The following is an 18,798-nucleotide window of genomic DNA, read 5'->3' as shown; positions in this document are numbered from 1 at the left end:
AGTTTGGCGGACGAAAGCGTTTGCGGTCCTGATTGTAAATCTGTAAGAAGAAAAAGCATGGCTGCATTGGCATAAATTTACGATATTGGACAGCATCATTCTGGTACATTGCAATCTTAATATTGCTGCAAATATAAGCAAAAAATTACCTTTGACTGCAAGTACGTCAACATTTTTTTATGGAGGCCTCTAGCTCCTTGATTTTTTGACAACCGACGCCACAGCTATGTGTTGTTTTAGATATCCGGCATAAAGACGTATACGTTTCTGGTATTACATCAAATAGGTATGAAATTTTACAACAGAGAAAAAAAACGTGATAGTGACCATGCAAATTGAAACAATGTCACTCTTTGACAATTGGCGTCGAACGATGTCGATTACAACCTTATCGAAAACGCACATAAGTCTGACCCGAGACTAGAAACAAATTGGCGGGCAAATAATACAACCAGTAGGTGTTTCCCCGTGGGACCATCTGGTGTGCACGTTTAGCACACTTACGTAGACAAGTCGGGTCACGAGAGACTTGATGTTTTGAAAAGGAAGAAAGCAAATCCCTTCTTCTTCTTCTCTCTCTTTTTCTCTCTCTCACACACACGGCTGATCTTTCTTGGCGGTAACTTAACGAATCAACAGTTCGTCTGCCCTACACTCGGGGATTCCATCCAGGATGTGAGGCATCAAGCAGAAGTAAGAGTTTTTCATAATTATTTTCTTGTAGAATTAATATTGTGCGGCGTATGTACACTAACCGTAAATCCATCTCACTCATCTCATCCTAACAAAAATTAACTAAATACCCAAACTAATGTAATAACCTAAATCAATTATCTAAACGCCTATATTTATACAAAACTTTAAAAAAGTACAACGGTCACGATACCAGGCCAGACAACGCGCCAAGAAAGAAAGCTCGACAGCATCAAAGTGTGAGAGAGAGAGAAGATTTGCCTTCTTCCATTTCAAAACATCAATTCTCTCGTGACCCGACTTGTCTACGTAAGTGTGCTAAACGGTGTGCACGGTAGTTTCTCTTTTTATTTTTATTTTTTTACTTTTTAAGTGATTGTTTAGTGAAAGTGTAAGTTCTGAACCAGCTCTGCATTTTATGTTTCGTCAGTGTTTGGAAGTCAAATGATAATGCAAATGGTATTTATAGGCGTTAATCTTTCAAATGCCAGAGAGTGGTGTTGCAGCGTACAAGTAGGATTCCCAGTCGCTGCTTTGCTAAAGCTAAAGTCTGTTTGCGTGTTCTTGCTGATATAGACTACTGAATTAAAAGCTCCGTGAACAGACTTCTTTATTAATGGAAACACACGATTGCAATTACCAGGTGGCTTAAGTTTAACTAGTTTCAAGCACGTTTAACACGTGACTGAATTGCAGCGAATTTAACTATTAAAAGAACGTGCGAACGTTTACAGCGCGATGGCAAGAATAACGACAGGGCCGAGAGAATACGAGCGACTAAGCGAGTAGGCAAGACTAGCCTAGACTGGGCTAGACTGGGCTAGACTGAAGTGTTTGAAGGATTACGAAATGAGCGTTTTATAACAAAGTGTCAGAAAAAATGTGTTGTCCAGCAGGATGCCAGAAAGCCAGTGGGTGCTCCGGCAGGAAAGCTTAACACCGTCTGCAGTCTTCGGTCCGTATGTGTTCCAAATGTGTAAAGAATTAAGTAGGGAAACATGCGTGTTGCTACAGTGTGAACTGTGAAGGCTAATAATATAGGCCTCATATACGAATACGAATAGATAGGCCTACCGAAAAAGACAAGAGTAAATTTAAAAAAAATCTTCAAAAATAGGGTTGCTGGTTTAATTAGGTTAAACTGCTGGGATTGTTTTGTTGTTGTTTTTTGCATTAAAACTTGCATAATCTGGAATTTGTATGATCTAAAGTCATTGTTGATTGGAAAAAAGAAAAATGGATTCAGATGAAAATGGAAACCAGCGACCCCTGAGTCATGTAAGTTATAAAAGTGTTGTTGCATGTGTTTTGAGGTTTCTTTCAAATTAACCCAGTTATTCTCAGTATTCTGCTGCCAATCAACAAACCTCAGGTTAGGTTACAAAAGGAATAAACATTTGTAAGTTTTTATTACAGATTTATTTAATTTGCAGGGGGAACTACAAATATCAATGAACCTATACTCAGAAATCCCAGCTTCTATACCGCTGGACGGGATATTAGTAAGCACTGAGCAAAATTTCTTAATTTCTGTAGATCTTGACATTGTTTACTGTATTTACTTCAATTTTTTTAGATTTTGGAAGAAACTCATCAGCTGATGACCATGCAAAACTAAGCAAAAGTAAGTTGTATGTGTCGCTATCTGTTTGAAACTGGTTTGATGTTGTACAATCTTGTATGTCTTATCCAGAAAATACAGGGCTAGTAGAACTGATCAACACAAAGTTTGTTAGAGGATAATATTATCTGAATCAGCCAACCAATACACAAAAGATTTGTATAATAATAAGACAGTTTCAAACAGATAACCGGTGTCCGAATTTAAATAGAATTGACGTACCATAAATACATAAAATAATGGTTGCATAAAGTGGTTTTGTGTCTATACTGTCTGCAAGTAAGCTTTTAACTGAACCGAAAAGTTTTCTCCTAATTAGCAAACATAGCATGCTTTGTGTAAACCACCTAACGGTCTTTCATGCAACATAAAGCTCACCTATGTAACTGCATGATGCAAGGTTGGTGTTTGTTAAAGACATGCACAAACCATTGCTAGTTGTAAGAGTACCATTCCTGTTTGTTTGATGTTTTGATGCTGAAGTCTTTTGGTTTCAGATGACTACAACAAAATTCAAAGATTGTTGCTGTCGGCAATTGACAAACAATGTACAAGTTTTTCTTCAAATTTGTGTAAACAGCAAATTGAAGTTTGCCCCTTAGAAATAACTGACCAGCCATCTAAAAAAGTTACCCCTGCAGGATGTGGATCTCCCTCAAACAAACGTAGAAAGACAGAAAAATCTATGCCACAATTCAGACAAGAAGATGGACATTATAACAGAAGAAAAGATTATAAAAGAGTTGATTTTCAACAGGATAGTAAAGTTTCAGTCGAAGAACTGTTTGCAAAAGCAGAGAAAGCAGCAAATGATCAAGGACAGACACAGCACACAAACACTGTAGCTTTAATAGGACAACCAGGGATTGGAAAAACTATACTATCCAAAGTTATAACTAAGAAGGCAATGGATGGCGAGTTAGATGATGTAGAAAATGTTGACTTTAGCTTTTACATTCCTGTAAAAAAAATTGATTTTGAAACTCATTCAACCTTTGTGGATTTTTTGCTTAAAAATTCTTTATCTTCAGACCTCTACCTTCAATCACCTATTAAAAAACAAAAACAATCTTCATTTCTTCAAAAACTGATGTCGGATAAGGTTTTAATTACTATGGATGGCTTAGATGAGGCTGCAACAGATTGGAAAAAACAGTACAAATCCATTGATCCCACAATGAAAAATAATCCATTACTTTATATTTATGCTCTTATGAGAGGTGAATTGCTTCAAAATGCAAAGAAGGTTTTCACTTCACGACAGAAGCACTTTTTTGATATTAAAGCAGAACATCGACCATTGTTTGTTGCTGAAGTTATGGGTCTTAATGAAAAATCCCAAGAAAAGCTTTGCAACCAGATTTGTAGAGATAATGGTGCTGATGTTTGGAATGTCATAAAAAGCAATCCAAACTTTCTTTATTCTTGCTATGTCCCAGCAAAATGCATTTTTATAGCTTTTGTCATCTGGAAAAGTCTTAAAGCAGGTGGTGATGGCCGCTTTCACTCTCTTACTCATGTTTTTGCAAATGGGTTTAAGTACTATTTTTCGGACGACTATCTTAGAGCAAAGGAACCTATGAATGAAATAAAACCTACAGGCAAATATGATTATTTAAACAAAATAGCTGCATTGGCATGGAATGGCTTTAAAAATCGAAAAATTGTTTTTGAAGCTTCTGATTTAAGAGAAGTAGGAATCAATCCCAGGACCTTAACAGGGCTCCTTAATGCATTTGCTACAAAAGATAACTGGAATATGAGCTTAATAGATTTTGAAACTCTGTTCAACTTTTCTCATTTAATATGGCTAGAATATTTTGCTGCATGCTACCTTGTCTTTTTTGCAAGTGTTGAGGAGTTTACTGAACTTATTCCAGAAATAAAGAAAAGCAGATGGGAAGTTGTTGGAAAGTTTCTTTTTGGTCTTTGTAATGACAAGGTCAGTGAAGTCGCAAAAGTTTGTTTTAGTGGTATCGACGATGAGGAAGTTGCTGAAAAAAAAAACCTACTCAGAAAGTGGTTTCAGAAGCATTTGACAAAAAAAATACAAGGAAAAAAACTTTTGCAAATTTGTTCATGGCTGCATGAGATTGGTGACGAAACATTTTGTACACAATTTTTTCATTTGCTGCCAAAAAATTTCACATTATCTGGAAATATCTATTTAACTGATGTTCACAGCATTAAATATGTTCTCAGTAAGCTTGAAGATTATAGCGTAGAAATGTCAAAAAGTTGCAAATTTTACCATGGGAGTTTTGAAAGTTTGTTGACGAAACTAAATGGTCTACAGGTTAGACATTTTGCATTACAAACTTTGTTTCACTTCATGTTATCTTTATTATATTTTTGTTTGGCAGGACTTTACAATGAGTGATAAAGTTACTTTGCAAGTGATTAAAGTCTTGGCCAATCATTCCGCTGCCATACAAGGACAGTTGACAATTAAAGTGGTGAATAAACCTGTTGAGTCTGCAAAATTTCTGGAGAAATTTGTTCAAAATTTTAGGCCTAAAGACAAAGTACGTTTTTAACATTTTAAGAATTTACCCGAATTTCTGCATATTAAAAACAACAAAATTCGACCCAAAGTTTCACATAAACTGTAACTTTAATTGAAATTTTTTTGAAGGAAAATTGATGTTATGTTGTTGTTCACCTATGATCTTCATTGTTTACAGGTTCCATCTCTGCGCCTCAATCTATCTGAATCTGAATTATCAAGTGTTATTTTTGAAAAAGTTGCATCTTTAATACTAGATTCTAGCCTAAAGGTAAGTAGGGATGCAAATTACCGTTATTCAACTCACCTGTAAACTAATGTGAGCGCTGTAACAACCAACTACTTTATTTTTCTCATAAAGCTGTCATCACTAATTCTTGATAACAAAGACATTAATGATGATGGGGCAACTGCAGTAGCCTCATGTATTCCATTTCTTGACAACCTTTCTTTGTCTGGTTGCAAAATTTCCAGTTTTGGAATGTGTAAAATCACAACTTCTTTGTCACAATCTTTCCATCAAGTAAGTTTAATGCCATGGTTCCAATTTGTTATATCTAACTTTGAGGTTTAATATCACTAACCATAAAAAAAAACAATCTTGCACCTAACTAAGTGAAGGTCTATTACAATAACAATCAAAAATGTTTTTGATTTTGTCTGCACTTCTTTAACAGTGTTTTTGGTACTTTTACTTGTTTTGATGTTATTATTGCCATTACCAGCTAAACTCTTTGGACATCAGTGGGAGCATGATTTCAAACTCTTTTCTGCAACAGTTGGACAGAGCGCTGTCATTTATCAAAGAATTAACTTTTACAAAATATACAGTCACAGCAGACGGAACTATAAATCGTGAAGTGGTAAGCTGCAAGCATAAAGATGCACATTATTTGTTCTGACTACATTTTTTCACATGTTTTTTTTTGTTCTTAGACCACCAAAAAAGAATATATAAAGAAAAAACAAATTTTTGAGGTTGGAATAGCTGTAATTTTTTTTTAACAATGTGAAGTCTGTTTGCTAACATTATGAAAGTACTTGTGCAGTTTGATTCCACTACACACCAGCTTGAAGTTAATGGTGATATAGAAGCTTGTGCTTTGTCATGTGGCCTTTGCCTTTCTTCTCCAACACTGGAACTTACAATAAAAAATGCCAGTACTTTAGCAATAGAAGAAATTGCTAGCGCAATGGAACATAAGGTATGTAATTGGCATTGGTACCAGGTTTGTAGGGCTGAAGTTTTTGTGACTCAACAGCACTAGATCACTTTTTTGTGTTTCTTGCATAGATTAATGTGCCCCAATGTTTGTGGTATAGTGCCTCAACAAAAATATTTTGTTTTGTTTTCTGGCAATCAGTACTCATCATAAAAAAGAAAACTTTACACATGTTTACAATGCATTAATTTTCAGAAAAAAAATTCTGTAAAATTTATTCTGGAAAATTTTGAATTATAAAGTCCAAGAAGCACATTTTATACACAAATAATTTGCACCAATATGCTTTGCAGTTGACATCACTGACGCTTTGTGGAGTTAATGCATGTGATGAAAGTTCATCCATAGGAACATCATGTGTTAATGTGGCAAACAGTTTGACTCTTTCTTCATGTAATGTTACAAGTGCAACATTTAAGGCAATAGCTACAGCCATCTTACACCTTCCACAACCGGTATGCGTATATATGTTTTCATGAAAAATAACAATACAATTTATGGCTAATTACTTTTGTATTACTTCAGAAAACAAGCATTTCATATTAAAAATTGTATGATTAATTTTTTTTGCATGTCAATTTTAGTTTTCTTCACTCACTCTTCAAAATACGACTATCGATGATGAAAGCGCACATGAAGTTGCATCATGTGCCAATAAAATTGAAAAGATATCCCTGTCTGGTTGTGATATTTCCTGTTCTGCTTTGATAAAGATTGCTTCACATGCTCAAGGAAAAGTATGTTGTTTTGCATATTAGTGCTCACTTGTGTATTGTGGAGATATTGGAAGGAATTTTAGTTTGAAAATTTATAAACCAATGGTGTTGCCAAATATATTTAAAATGTTTTTGCCAAATATATACCTCAGTTCTATTATTCTGTTCTATAACTTTGCATATTTTCCCCCTATTCAAACAATTGTACTTTAAAAAAATAAATAAAATTTTATTGTTGGCCGAAATCTGGGCCTATCCTAGCAATGCAATACTGCAGAATTGCAAACATTTAAGTAATCCCCGGTGACATTTTGTTGCAGCTAAAGTCTGCAACGATGGATTTTCTGATGAATGTTAAAAGTGCAGCTGGAGATGACTAAAACTCTTCAGTGCACGGGGGTGTAGGTATGGAATCACCCGCAGATGTAAAGCAAAGAATCCATAAACGAAAATTAAGCAGAATGACTAATGTGGATTTTACCAGATCCGATTATCAGTAAAGGGGAATTCCCGACATTGCCATAACTGTTTTGTTGTAAACATGGTTGTTTTGAACGCTGATGCCTTATTTGTAACTTTTCGTTCACTGTTTACTTTACAGAAGCATGTTGTATGTGCGAATGTAGATTGTGTAGCTATCCAGCAGTAAGACCATCCACTAATTGGTGGCTGTGTTGATTTTGTTTACTTTTGCGGAGAAGATTATTTAGTTTCATATGCAGTTTTAACTAATTTGCTCTTTTAAAATAATTTGTATATTTGTAAACCTTTTATGTATATGTGCGCTTCACATGTTATATTTTTGCAATTTCTTCATCACTGGCCGCTTGTTATATTGTGCACTTGTTTTTAGCAATTTCTGTGCTGACAAACTGCTGATGTGCCTTCACTGCCTTCGCCTTCGTAATTTATAACATCAAGTAATACTTAAAGTATTTTGTTTCATTTGATCTTGCAATTTGCTTCGTTATGATTAAGAATTTACAGGTTTTCATTTAAAATATTTCGTTTGTAACTGGCTTTGTGTTAAATGTTGTTGATACGCGTTTTCGTGGGCGTATTAGTGGACAATTCCAAAAAGTAATTCCAAACCTCACTGGATTAACTAAGCACCTACAAGAAAAAAACATAAGCACATTACTTAGGATTTCGAATTTGTACTATCGTAGACGATTTGTAGTTATCATGTTTCGTTTGACGTTCTTGCTAAGGTTTGTTGTACATTAGGTAAGCCGCTTGGCTCAAAATGTCGCAAACTTGAAGTTATGGCCTTGTGACTTATTAAGGGGCATAATATTCTTTCCGTCCTTGACAATCTCCCACATAGTAAATTACATACTTAGGGTCTAGCATACAAATGCTTTAAAACCTGGGAAGACGCCAATAATGCTCGCATGTTATGTAATTTAAGAAAGAATATTCAGCTCCCCAAAATCATTCTAATTAAACGTATAGCATCGCAACACGCTTATGTTAAAAGGGTAAAACGTTGTTGTACAGACAGCGTGGGCGCAATCAAACTTTTACTTTGTTTAAAAAAAAAACATCCTGATATTACAAAAAAAGCATTCACCATAGGGGTTAAACCGTTTAAACATATACTTCTATTACGAGAAACAGAAAGTTACACGAACAACTAACTTCACAGTATTCACGTAGAAAAGTAAATTCATGTTTAAATAGAAAAAAATGCGTTTAACCAGTGGATAAATTTGTGTAAGATTTGCAAACGATCTCCTCTTCTACTTTCAGTCGATTTGTTCTTGCACTGTGTCGTCACAATCAGCCTGACCACGTGCTTCCTCCAACATATCTCTGTATTTGCTTTTGAAGAAACCCATCTACAATATACAGAGGAGGTTTTGTGTTACGAAGTGCAACATCGAGTAGAAAACATGAAAAGCGAATACACTACAACAGTGGTTCTTAACCCTTTTTCTCTAAATTCCCACTTTTAGTTTAAATGAAATTCTTTTTTCCCACACTTATTTAATGATTGCAATTGCGCTATATTTGTCATAGTTTTTAACTTTTTCGACCACATGGTATCACCAAATGCCAATAAGTGTACGACACACAGTGAATACAGAACATAATATTTCTTATCCAACTACTTTTGTATATATAGGTACTTACAATTTACCGACTTACAACCCGATAATCTCCCAAGCATAGAAAACACGAAATTCAACACTAAAAATACATTGTCTCCTGGCTAACATTTCTTACAAAACCTACCTTCCACAGTCCTGCAATTATGATGGCCAATAGCGTCAACGCTCCAAGAACTCCACCTATAATCACCCCAACGTTTATTCCCTCCGACACTGGGCTAACTTGTAGGGCTTGGTAATTCTTAACATTGGTGGAAACCTAAATGGTTAAACAGAAGCTTAAAACAATAGCAAACAGATGCAAAATCAATATACATAAAACCACCAGGCACTATAAAAAAGCACCCCAAACATAATTTTACTTTTTTACGTGATGCAACATTTCACCTGAACGGCTACGGTTTTTTCAAAAATATTGATACATTTATTACGATACTGATCGTTTTGTGCACCTCAGAAAAATAGTTTTGAGCTGGAAATATTGGAGATAAAGATGTATCAAGCACGACCATTGATGTTAACGAACTGTCCACGTAACTCTGCAATGCAAATACACACGGCTATATATCTTACGAATGTTCGACTCAATTCGAAACTTACCCCGACGAGTGATGGAGTCCAAACAACAAACCTGGCTTTCACGACCAGTGACGTAAACACTTCCAGGTCGGTCACGTGACAGAGAATTGTTCCGCATTTCGCGTTGTCGCAAGTCTGAAAGAATCGTTACCCAAATTATGAAATATTTTGGTCCGTTTTCCAATCGTAAACAGCACCCATGTCCAGAAATCATGCACACTGGATGGTTTTGGAAAGTCGGGTAACATTCCGTGTCTGCGGACAACTGAGCAAATTCTATCTCTAAGGACAAAAACCCACCAGTATTTTGGGCAAAGGCGCTTCGTCAGTCGGCGGAAATCGCAGAGAGTGATTAAATTTCGTGTTGTTTGTCAGGGGAATTCCCAAGCTGTTGACTGTCCTGTTCGTCTCGCAAATGCATTTCGTCGGAGGCTGAAACGTACAATTACATGCGTAACTTAATCATCTGTTTTGTTTCGTCCCAGTGGTAATTCGTATTCTTACGGAGCAAGCAAGGTCGTACAAATAGAGCAGCTGGTATCCGCTCAAAGTCTTATCAGTCCACTTGAAAGTAAGTTTGGCGGACGAAAGCATTTGCTGTCCCCGATTGTAAATCTGTAACAAGATAGAAGCATGTTTTAAAACTTTCATCATTGTCCATAGGGTTACAATTTTTTCACAGGAAGTAAGTCATATCCTCTTTCATGCATGTAAGTGTCACATGCGATTGAGTCATCGAATGTTCACATTCATACCGTAAATTTATGTTCGACCGGCGGCAACACGGGATCGTGGATGAAGTTGATGATTTTTCGGGATCTTGTGTGATTAAAAATCACGGAGTCGGTTGAGGTTTGACTGCAATTAATGATAAGTGTGGTGAAGTTGCCGTTTATTATAAACAACTATTCGTTTTTATGCAGCAGTCGCTAACAAGAAGATATGGATATATTCAATGTATGCTCTTTGCAGTTGGTATTGCATTTGAACAATTAAAAACAAATCCTCACCTGCTGGCTATGAGATTAACGTCGTATTTTAATTTTCTCTCGAAGTTGAAGTTATTGTTGGAAGGGTTTGGATCGACAGAGTTTTCATATCTAAAAAACAAAACTTCTTGTTTTAAATATTCTTACACATATATTTCCCAAACACTTGTTTCGAAGATTTTCGAAGGGTTTCATGAATCTTAAAATAGAGAATGTAAATGGTGTGTGGCATTAAGCGTGACGTATGTAAGTAAAAAGGTAACAACGACAATTTGCATGTTGGTCAACTTACCCCGATAAAACCTGTCCTTGTATAACGAGTTTGTCCACTGATGCTTTGCGGGTCAGAGATTGAAAAGCGTAACGTAGTTCAACCAAGCACTAAAACCAACAAGATATTAACTTTTAATCATGACTGTCGTTAGCACAGCCAGAAGGTATCTTTTAATTACTGCCGACATAAGCTTGTGTTGTTATATACACGCTTCTGCTACGTAGCCTATATCTACCTTACTGCCAACAGGCATAACTAATCCTGATGACGTAAGGGTAACCACCGCTTTTCCGTTGATGCTTTCTGTGGTTAAAAGCTGGGCGCAGGCAGAGATAATCTGCACAGATTTAAAATAAATGTTAGAGTGAAATTTTCTGCAAAATCTGATTCAAGTTGAGATTCAGTGTTAAAAGTTGTCCAACTTTCGGTCCCGAGTTATTAAATGTTTTAATGTTTACCTGGCTCACTCTTATCATGGGAGAATCAACCTCAAGTTTTGTGGAAAACGCGTGATCTGGTCCGCGGTTGCTAATGGTAACGCTCACAGATAATACGTCCTCCCCAGTTTTGATGACGTAGGCTTCACTACTCGGTTGAATCCTACGATTGTAACTCGTTAGTTCGGGTTAAATCTTAACAAACAATCGAGTTCTCACGAGTATGCTACGTCCAATGTCAGGTCGCTTGTGCACGTGGAGTTGTTTCCATGACAACCGTTGTCGATTAGCCAATCAGCGTGCGCAGATTTATCGCTAAGTGGGTCAATGACTGGTGACATATGACGGTTTTGGTGCTGACTCGAAAAGTCGTACGAAAAAGTCACTCTTATGGGGTCGGTTAAGCCCCCTTTTCTCAGAAGCTGAGCCACCTGGTCCAAAACAATTAATGAAGTTAAACAAAACCTTGACAACTAAATAACCAGGTGAACATTTCTCCAGGATGAACACAACACCAGAAGAACGTTTTTGAAACAACAACCTGTACTAATGAGACGTAGTCAGTAGTTTTATTACACCTTTATGAAACCAAACTCTAAAGAAGGAGCACAAAGCTATCAAGCAAATAACGACTTTACTCACATGCGCACCAATTACAAGCAACCAGCATGACACAAAGTAAACTTACATTGAGTCGAGCGTTATAACTCCGACATAGTTCCGATGACGTCACATACACTTGTGATGAAGTGGTGTCGTTGCCTAGCAACACAAGTCTCGGAGAGTCGGTGCTTCCCCTGAGACTGTCCAACGAAAGCGTCGTAACCATGTCTAAAACAATTGTTATGACAAAGGGTGATATTTGTTCATCTCCGCAGAATATCCTGACGTTCGTTTGCATAGAACTAACATACTGTGAATCACGTTATGACGTAAATAACTCTGTGACGTCACAAAACAGACATTGTATCAATGCGACCTTGGTCGGTGTTTGTTCAAATATAACCCAAAATTAGCCGACCCCTCACCGTAACTCCCTGCCGATGTTCTGTTTCTTCCATACGCCCTTATGCACGTCTCAAACACAGCACATGGTTTAGTGACGTCATTTAGACACTTATTAACGTCGATTGTCGCCGGGCGCACTGTAACTCTCCCTGTGACGTCAACAATGGGTCTGGCTCGCAGCACGATTACTCTGTCACTGGATGGAGCTCCAACCAACACGTCTGGGTATAGGTTGTGGTCAAAGTCAGAACCACGTGACTCCACTTTCCCCAGAGAGTAACCAAAGTTCACCAGTGATGGCGCAACGGAGCTTCCCTCTATTCTCTACATAAAGAAGACGAACCACGTACAAGTTGTATGCAAAGTGACTTCGAAATTATTTTGTGCGTGTGTTTTTAGTGTCTTTAATACTTAACAAAATTCACAAACTCAATCATACCTGTTTATAAGCGTCGGACAACCCATTCGCGCTTGCATAATAAACGTAAACTGCTCCACTTCCGGATGACGTCATGGTCTCACCCGGTGCACCGACGATGACGTCATTGTAACCGTTGAGATCCACGTCACCGACGGATTCCATTGAAAACCCAAAGCGCGCTCGATTAACCTTGCTGCCATGCAAGATCAACGTGCTGGAACCCACCTAACCAAAAGACTGCGGTTTTATTATTAACATGTTGTTTTCTTATGATACAAAAATCTCACTAAAAAATCTCCAAAATCCCAAAATCTAAAGTCTACTTTGAGGAATTTGTTCCACTGAAACAAGCACTTACCCATTTGTTTGGACCCGGACTGACTGGGTCGTTCATATACACGAAAACACGTCCTTGATCATAGCTAACTTGCTCAGAGTAGAGAGGAGCTGATACAAGGAGATCGTCGTAACCGTCACCGTTAACATCTGACGCCAACACTGAATGACCGAAGTAAGCTCCTATCTGCCACATTCTTCCATGGGGATGGATGGAGAAGTGATAATGTGTGGGATTTTGAATATCGGATGACGCCAAGATGATGACCTTCAAGTCAAGTTTAGTGATGTGTTTTGTCGAAAATGTATTTTTCTACTTAAGAAGGCTGTTTTGATATGTAATTTGCTAAATGTATGTTGATACCACGAAGAGGTTAATCTTACAAAAATATATAAAGTCAAGCTCAGAATGTTGGTAAACATTTAAAAGGAACAATATTGTTATTGTTGGGAATTGCAACTTATTGTGGTATTTCAGTATGCTATTGTTTGAAAAGTTGACAGGTAATAACAAAAATGTTTAAGATCACCTGTCCTTTTGAATGATATCTTGGCGATCCGCTGACAACAAATCTCGGTGCACCGCCGGAAAAATTTCCAATTGTTGTTGAGTATCCTGTCGATTGTTAAATAAATATCAAGCTTTCAGGTTGGTTAAGGTTTTGGGTTATTTAGCTTCGTGTTATGAAGATCTGTAGGGTTCCAGTTTGTGGACAAAAACACATCTTAACGATTATACTTGAAACTTCGTTGTGTTGCACTTGTTTCGGTTTCTGCTGCTTACCCAGATAGGAATCCCTGAGGTGAGTGATGTTCTCTGGACTCATTATTGTTTCAAGACCGGTGAGGTTGAGAAGATCGGCTGGACGAGAGATTGAATTGTAGAAAGCGAAAGATCCTGCTCTGTCGTACGATCCCGCCATCCCCGTTGCCACGTAACCGTCCTGAGAAGTTTAAAACATGTACTTTTAATTAATATGAATTGCTCTGCTGGCAGTGTTTATTGAAACCAACGTCCACCATCCGACGAGACTTCCTCAGAGTAGCACAATATGTACTTTTATTTTTTAAGGTGTATATTTTTGGTGTCTTGCTGCAACCTAAAAGGGAAATCCTATGGCCTAAGCCCCAGTAGGACTCAAGGGGAATCTGCACTAATTGCGTTGCAATTAAGATTAGCTGGTGAGCGTTACCGTACAGCACGAAGCATAAAAGGTACAAAACCACTGGTTTAGGCAATCCCACAACAATGACAACAATAACAACAACTTTATTATATCTCCCTTTTGCAGCAAATACACGAGATAACTTTTTCTTCTGGTAAACTCTTTTCTTTTGCAAATAAATGATTTTAAATACGATTTTTAGTCACAACTTGAAAAAAACACTGCTTACTGGTGTCGAAGAAGTTGCGGTGCCAAAAATGCAGCTGGTGAATTTCGACGTTTGGTTGCTCACAGAACCTTGATCATAAATATAGAAATTTAGACGTGTTTCAAGACACAGAGATTATTGACCAGAGGTTCCTTCCACACTTACATTAACAGGAACAGGAAAAGATCCGGATATGTTCTTTAGTGGGTTCGGTTATTGTTAAAACCTTACTGTGGGGCATTTTAATAGCAATTTTGGTCGTTAGACGAGGCGATAGCCATGCGCCTTCGACAAAAATACGCTTGTGAAGACAGGAAATCAAATGTAAAGCAATCTTTTTGTCTGCCACTGTAGCGTTTTTTGATCGTGACCACAACAAGCTGAACCTTGGGCAATTTGGCCCAAAGAATTGTACTTTTTTATTTAGACATTGCTTACCTTTTTAGTGTTTTTTTAGTATTTAGTGTTGGCTAGGGTATTTGTAACAAGCAATAACTTCACTGCTTACTTTCCAGTTGCACAGAAGCAGTTTGCTTAATGACGCTTTTCAAAGTTCCAAGAATCGTATCCAATTTTGTAAAATCGCTAACTTCCAATACGTGTGTTTCGTTGTTATTTGCCATTTCAAGTAGCTGGGCCCGCTTCACTCCACTACCGATACCAACAGCTACTATGGTTATTCCTTGATTCCTAGGGAGACATACCAAATAATAAGCAAAGTGGAGCCAATAATATGAAGGTCGAAACAGTAGCCATCTGTCTGCAGCTTACACAATACCAAATAATGTTTAAGAAATATTGGGTGATGTAAAATACTCAAGTTTTGTCATTATTCACAAAACTTATACAACAGCGTGGAGCGTTATCAAATCAATAATGAGGCCAAAAAAATTAAATAGAAGTTATTGCTTCTGATTTTAACTTGTACGTTTTATAGCTTTAACAGTCCCTAAATTGAAATGTTTCACATTATTAAAAACTTTTAATTATGCTGAAAGGTTCTGCGCAGTGGGGCGATCCTGCCTTGCTATGCGAAAGTATGGTATTACTTCTGCAATTAATTAATGCAAACCTGGCGTTTTGACTGGAAGTTATTGCAAGGCTCCTGCTGTTGGGGTAACCGTCGGTCATTATAATCATCAGTCGTGGAATGTGTTCGAAGGCTTTTGTTTTTGTTTTGAATTCATTCACAGCTAAATCGATTCCCAAGTGTGTTGCGGTTCCCCCACTTCCATATGTAATATCCAGAACCGAAGCTGACGTCAACAAACGCCAAAAACTGTTAAATTTGTTACGGCTGAGAATTCGAACACAGGTCACAAACATGCGATACCAACGATCTCGTTGAAAGATGATTAAAATTTTTTTGTTTAAATCTCGTTAAAAAAGTATTTTTAGGTCCAGGACGTTGCCAATGCACGCGAGTGAATAGGAATATATAGTTTTGTGACTATGTGGACAATCTCTATAGTCTCAGGTCCACAGAAGCATGACAACGACACTCATGGTCAGTAAAAAAGTGTGGAGATTTCTTTATGATTTTAGTGCATAAATCATCCAGTGAAAAGTCAAAATTTAAACAAGAAGCGTTGAAAACAGGCAGCATTAAAGATTTGTAGGTAAAGCTGCTTCACATTTAAAAATATAACTGTCGATTTGTTTAAATCCCAAACGTAAACGTCTCACTAAAAGATGATAACGCTATATTATTATAGATAACTTATATCTTTGAATTTAATATATCGCAACCAGCAAGCGAATCGCTCTAATTCAATTCTAAACGTGAATATTTGTGTACATCGTATAGTGTTTTGTGAGGGATGAGTGCGTTACCGGTTCGTGGAATTTGGAACGAACTGAATTACAATGTTTAGAACATACTTGTTAATGCCGAAAAAGGTTGGGTCTGGATTCCGATAGAAACTGTGGCCTTTGAACCGTACTTGACAACACCAACTCTTATGTCTCCGGCATCAATGGAAGCGCTGGAAGCAGGTTTGTTTAATTAAACACGCTTTTTCCGTGTTTGCATAATAGCACTAAAACGCAAATTAATGTTATGTAAATTGTTACTGGCGCTGCCAGGCATGTTTTATTGCTGAATACTTATTGCTATCAATAAAATTTACCAGAGCAGTATTCAGCAATGAATGTTATGAATTTACGCTTCAAATTTCTTGAAACCTTTCGCTTACTTGAATCCAGCGAGAACTTTGTTTATCCACTCCAGGCCTATTATAAAATTTTTGCTTCCGACACTTCCTGAATGGTCGACCACAAACACGATATCAACAACTGTTTTGCCAGGTTTGGCCGTCGGGCATGAGATTTCTGCAAACAAAATTAAAATGTGGACCAGGATAATCACCCGGTAAAATCTTGTCAAAGAAATTAATCCGAGCAATAATCCCTTAATCAAACAAAAAACAGTCATCAATGAAAATATACTTGGGTGCAAAATGAGTGGAGTTAATAACTTTGAACAAAAAAGCCAAAGCTAAGATGCTGTTAATAATGCTGCTGTTAATCAATGAAAATATATATATTATATATTCCTTCGCCTTTCTTGCATTAAGATGAGCGCAAATAAAATGAGAATTTACAACAAGTTAGCCTGTTTCTGTGTGTTTTTGTTTACTTGGGAGATTTTCACAATAAACGCGTTAAAATCTCAGTTACTTTCGAGCTAAAGTAAGTAAGACTCGAACCTGCTTCGCAAGGGTTGGTTACTTCCCTTATAATATTTCCCATCAGCTGGTAACACGATCCAAGCATCCAGATTTGGGCATTTCCATGTCGGCACTCATAGGTGTAACTCGGCGCGCAGGCCTGTATATGAGACAGTAGTTTTGTAATCAGCATCAGTGGGCCGACCAACGTAAAATATACAGTTTTCGTGGGTGCTGTGTTTGGTTCTTTGCAGTGGCGCAAAAGCATGCGAATACAAACAACCAATGGACACAAAAATCATTCTGACCGTCGAACCTAATTGTTAAAATACGTTTCGTACAACTTACCAGCGCCCCCAGCGGGGGTAATGTGTTGGTCATGGACAATCCGAAGGAATCTTTTCTACCTGAAATAGTTTCAAATAAATTTATTAGTATCAAAAAAGTGGTGATCATTTCACAACGGTCAGAAAAATGTGTAAAGAAAAAAAAATATGCAAACAAATGTTAATAAAAGCCTAACTAAGATTTGTTTGAGTCATCTTTCAATAGCATTTTCACGTCTCCATTCTCAGACACCCAAGTCAATTGCCATAAATGGCTTCTAACGTTGGAGAAAATAAACAATGCGCAAGGATGTTGAGATGACTCGAACAAATCCTATTTATGCCCTTGTTAACACTTATTTTTCCTTTCCTACATTTGCACATTTTTCTATTGTGAAATGACCACCGCTTTGTCCAAAACACACATTGGCAATAACTGAGAAGCCGGGAAGTCGTTCATATTCTTCCGAAACAACTATTTTAAAATTAAGAATGTCTTAAATTCAGACAATTCGAAAATCGGTTGTCAACTAACCTGTGTTGATTTTGTTCGAGCAAATCTTTTCTCCAGGGTTTAAAGCGCCGAACACACAATTGAAAACTGCTCCGGGACTCACCGATTTAGGGGAATACCCGTACCGAGGAGCGCCGATGTAAATTTGGGAACTGGAACTGCAATAAACCTTTTAGGTTATGGACAGTTCTTTTAAGGAAATCGAAAAAACACAAGTTTCAACCATAATTTTACTCTCTCTCTCTCTCTCTGTATATACATGCATAATGCATATATCAAGCAGATTTGACAGACATTCGCCCAACATTAATCTTACCTTGTTGACGTCACGACCATCGACGTCCCGAAGTTGATTTTGGCCGAACCAATCGGTTTGATCAAAGTTACCGATCTGGTTTCGATGTTTTGAGTTGAGGCGTTTTTTGCGAGGAGGCATAAACACAATATAAATACACAGACTTGCATATCTCTGTATTGCTTTAAAACCTTACTGCTGAAGAATAGTCAAGTGCAATTTCCTATTTATTTCTATCTCTGTTGAAAAATCAAGTTATTTGCAGACGAAACTATTTGACTGCACAAGTACTACACTTCCTCAAACAATAGAACGTGTATTTTTTGTTTATACATAACAAGTTTTAGATGATTCACTGCATCATGACCTCATGATTACATCTTATAATCACAGGACAGACATTATCACTGCGTGCGTGCGTGCGTGACGTAACACCTAATTGTCAGGGTTTTTTGGATGTCGTACAAGGCGTAATGCACAGTAATAATGCAATGCCGGAAACACGCGTTTTTTGGATTTACTGTAATCGAATATCCGACTCGCTAATGTATTCTATAGGGTGAAAATTCGTCTATTTAGATGTAAAAAACAAACGTCTTGGCACAAAACGCATATATCCGAACTATCTCTCTGCGTATGGCTGGCGTGATAATGACAAGTTACAATGGGCGTGCAACGCAAATGCTTTCCTGACTTGTACATG

At 37.2% G+C, this 18,798-nt stretch overlaps 2 protein-coding genes across 3 annotated transcripts; one reads left to right on the top strand and one right to left on the bottom strand.

Moving 5' to 3' along the window:
- Positions 1 to 1,817: 1,817 nt before the first annotated feature.
- Positions 1,818 to 7,773, top strand: LOC145894344 (NACHT, LRR and PYD domains-containing protein 5-like). Of its 2 annotated transcripts, XM_082982900.1 has the most exons (14): positions 1,818 to 1,971; positions 2,038 to 2,065; positions 2,127 to 2,195; positions 2,270 to 2,317; positions 2,812 to 4,610; positions 4,678 to 4,839; positions 4,999 to 5,091; positions 5,182 to 5,343; positions 5,546 to 5,683; positions 5,757 to 5,798; positions 5,870 to 6,025; positions 6,337 to 6,498; positions 6,628 to 6,780; positions 7,080 to 7,773. In XM_082982900.1, the coding sequence occupies exons 1-14, from the start codon at positions 1,930 to 1,932 to the stop codon at positions 7,137 to 7,139; spliced, it is 3,114 nt and encodes a 1,037-aa protein (XP_082839026.1). In that variant the 5' UTR covers positions 1,818 to 1,929; the 3' UTR covers positions 7,140 to 7,773. The 2 variants fall into 2 exon arrangements, 1 of the variants encoding a protein (XP_082839026.1); XR_014401551.1 differs by lacking the exons at positions 6,628 to 6,780; positions 7,080 to 7,773 and having other exon boundaries at positions 5,859 to 6,025; positions 6,337 to 6,475.
- Positions 7,774 to 8,952: 1,179 nt separating this feature from the next.
- LOC145894643 (integrin alpha-1-like) lies at positions 8,953 to 17,670 on the bottom strand. Its single transcript, XM_082983275.1, has 25 exons — positions 17,661 to 17,670; positions 17,309 to 17,367; positions 17,000 to 17,120; positions 16,487 to 16,622; positions 16,173 to 16,276; positions 15,364 to 15,547; positions 14,800 to 14,981; positions 14,313 to 14,380; positions 13,702 to 13,861; positions 13,448 to 13,533; positions 12,940 to 13,185; positions 12,600 to 12,806; positions 12,181 to 12,484; positions 11,841 to 11,983; positions 11,372 to 11,583; positions 11,174 to 11,315; positions 10,951 to 11,052; positions 10,734 to 10,822; positions 10,463 to 10,552; positions 10,208 to 10,310; positions 9,957 to 10,067; positions 9,753 to 9,884; positions 9,474 to 9,587; positions 9,326 to 9,412; positions 8,953 to 9,132 (listed from the first exon to the last, which is right to left on the bottom strand). Exons 1-25 carry the CDS (start codon positions 17,668 to 17,670, stop codon positions 8,953 to 8,955), a joined length of 3,372 nt encoding a protein of 1,123 aa, XP_082839401.1.
- Between the last annotated feature and the right edge of the window lie 1,128 nt (positions 17,671 to 18,798).

The sequence above is a fragment of the Ascidia mentula genome, chromosome 3 (genome assembly GCF_947561715.1).
Source record: "Ascidia mentula chromosome 3, kaAscMent1.1, whole genome shotgun sequence".
In the NCBI taxonomy this organism is placed as follows: Eukaryota; Metazoa; Chordata; class Ascidiacea; order Phlebobranchia; family Ascidiidae; genus Ascidia; species Ascidia mentula.
The sequence above is the reverse complement of the archived record's forward strand: the minus strand, read 5'-3'. Positions and strand labels throughout refer to the sequence as shown.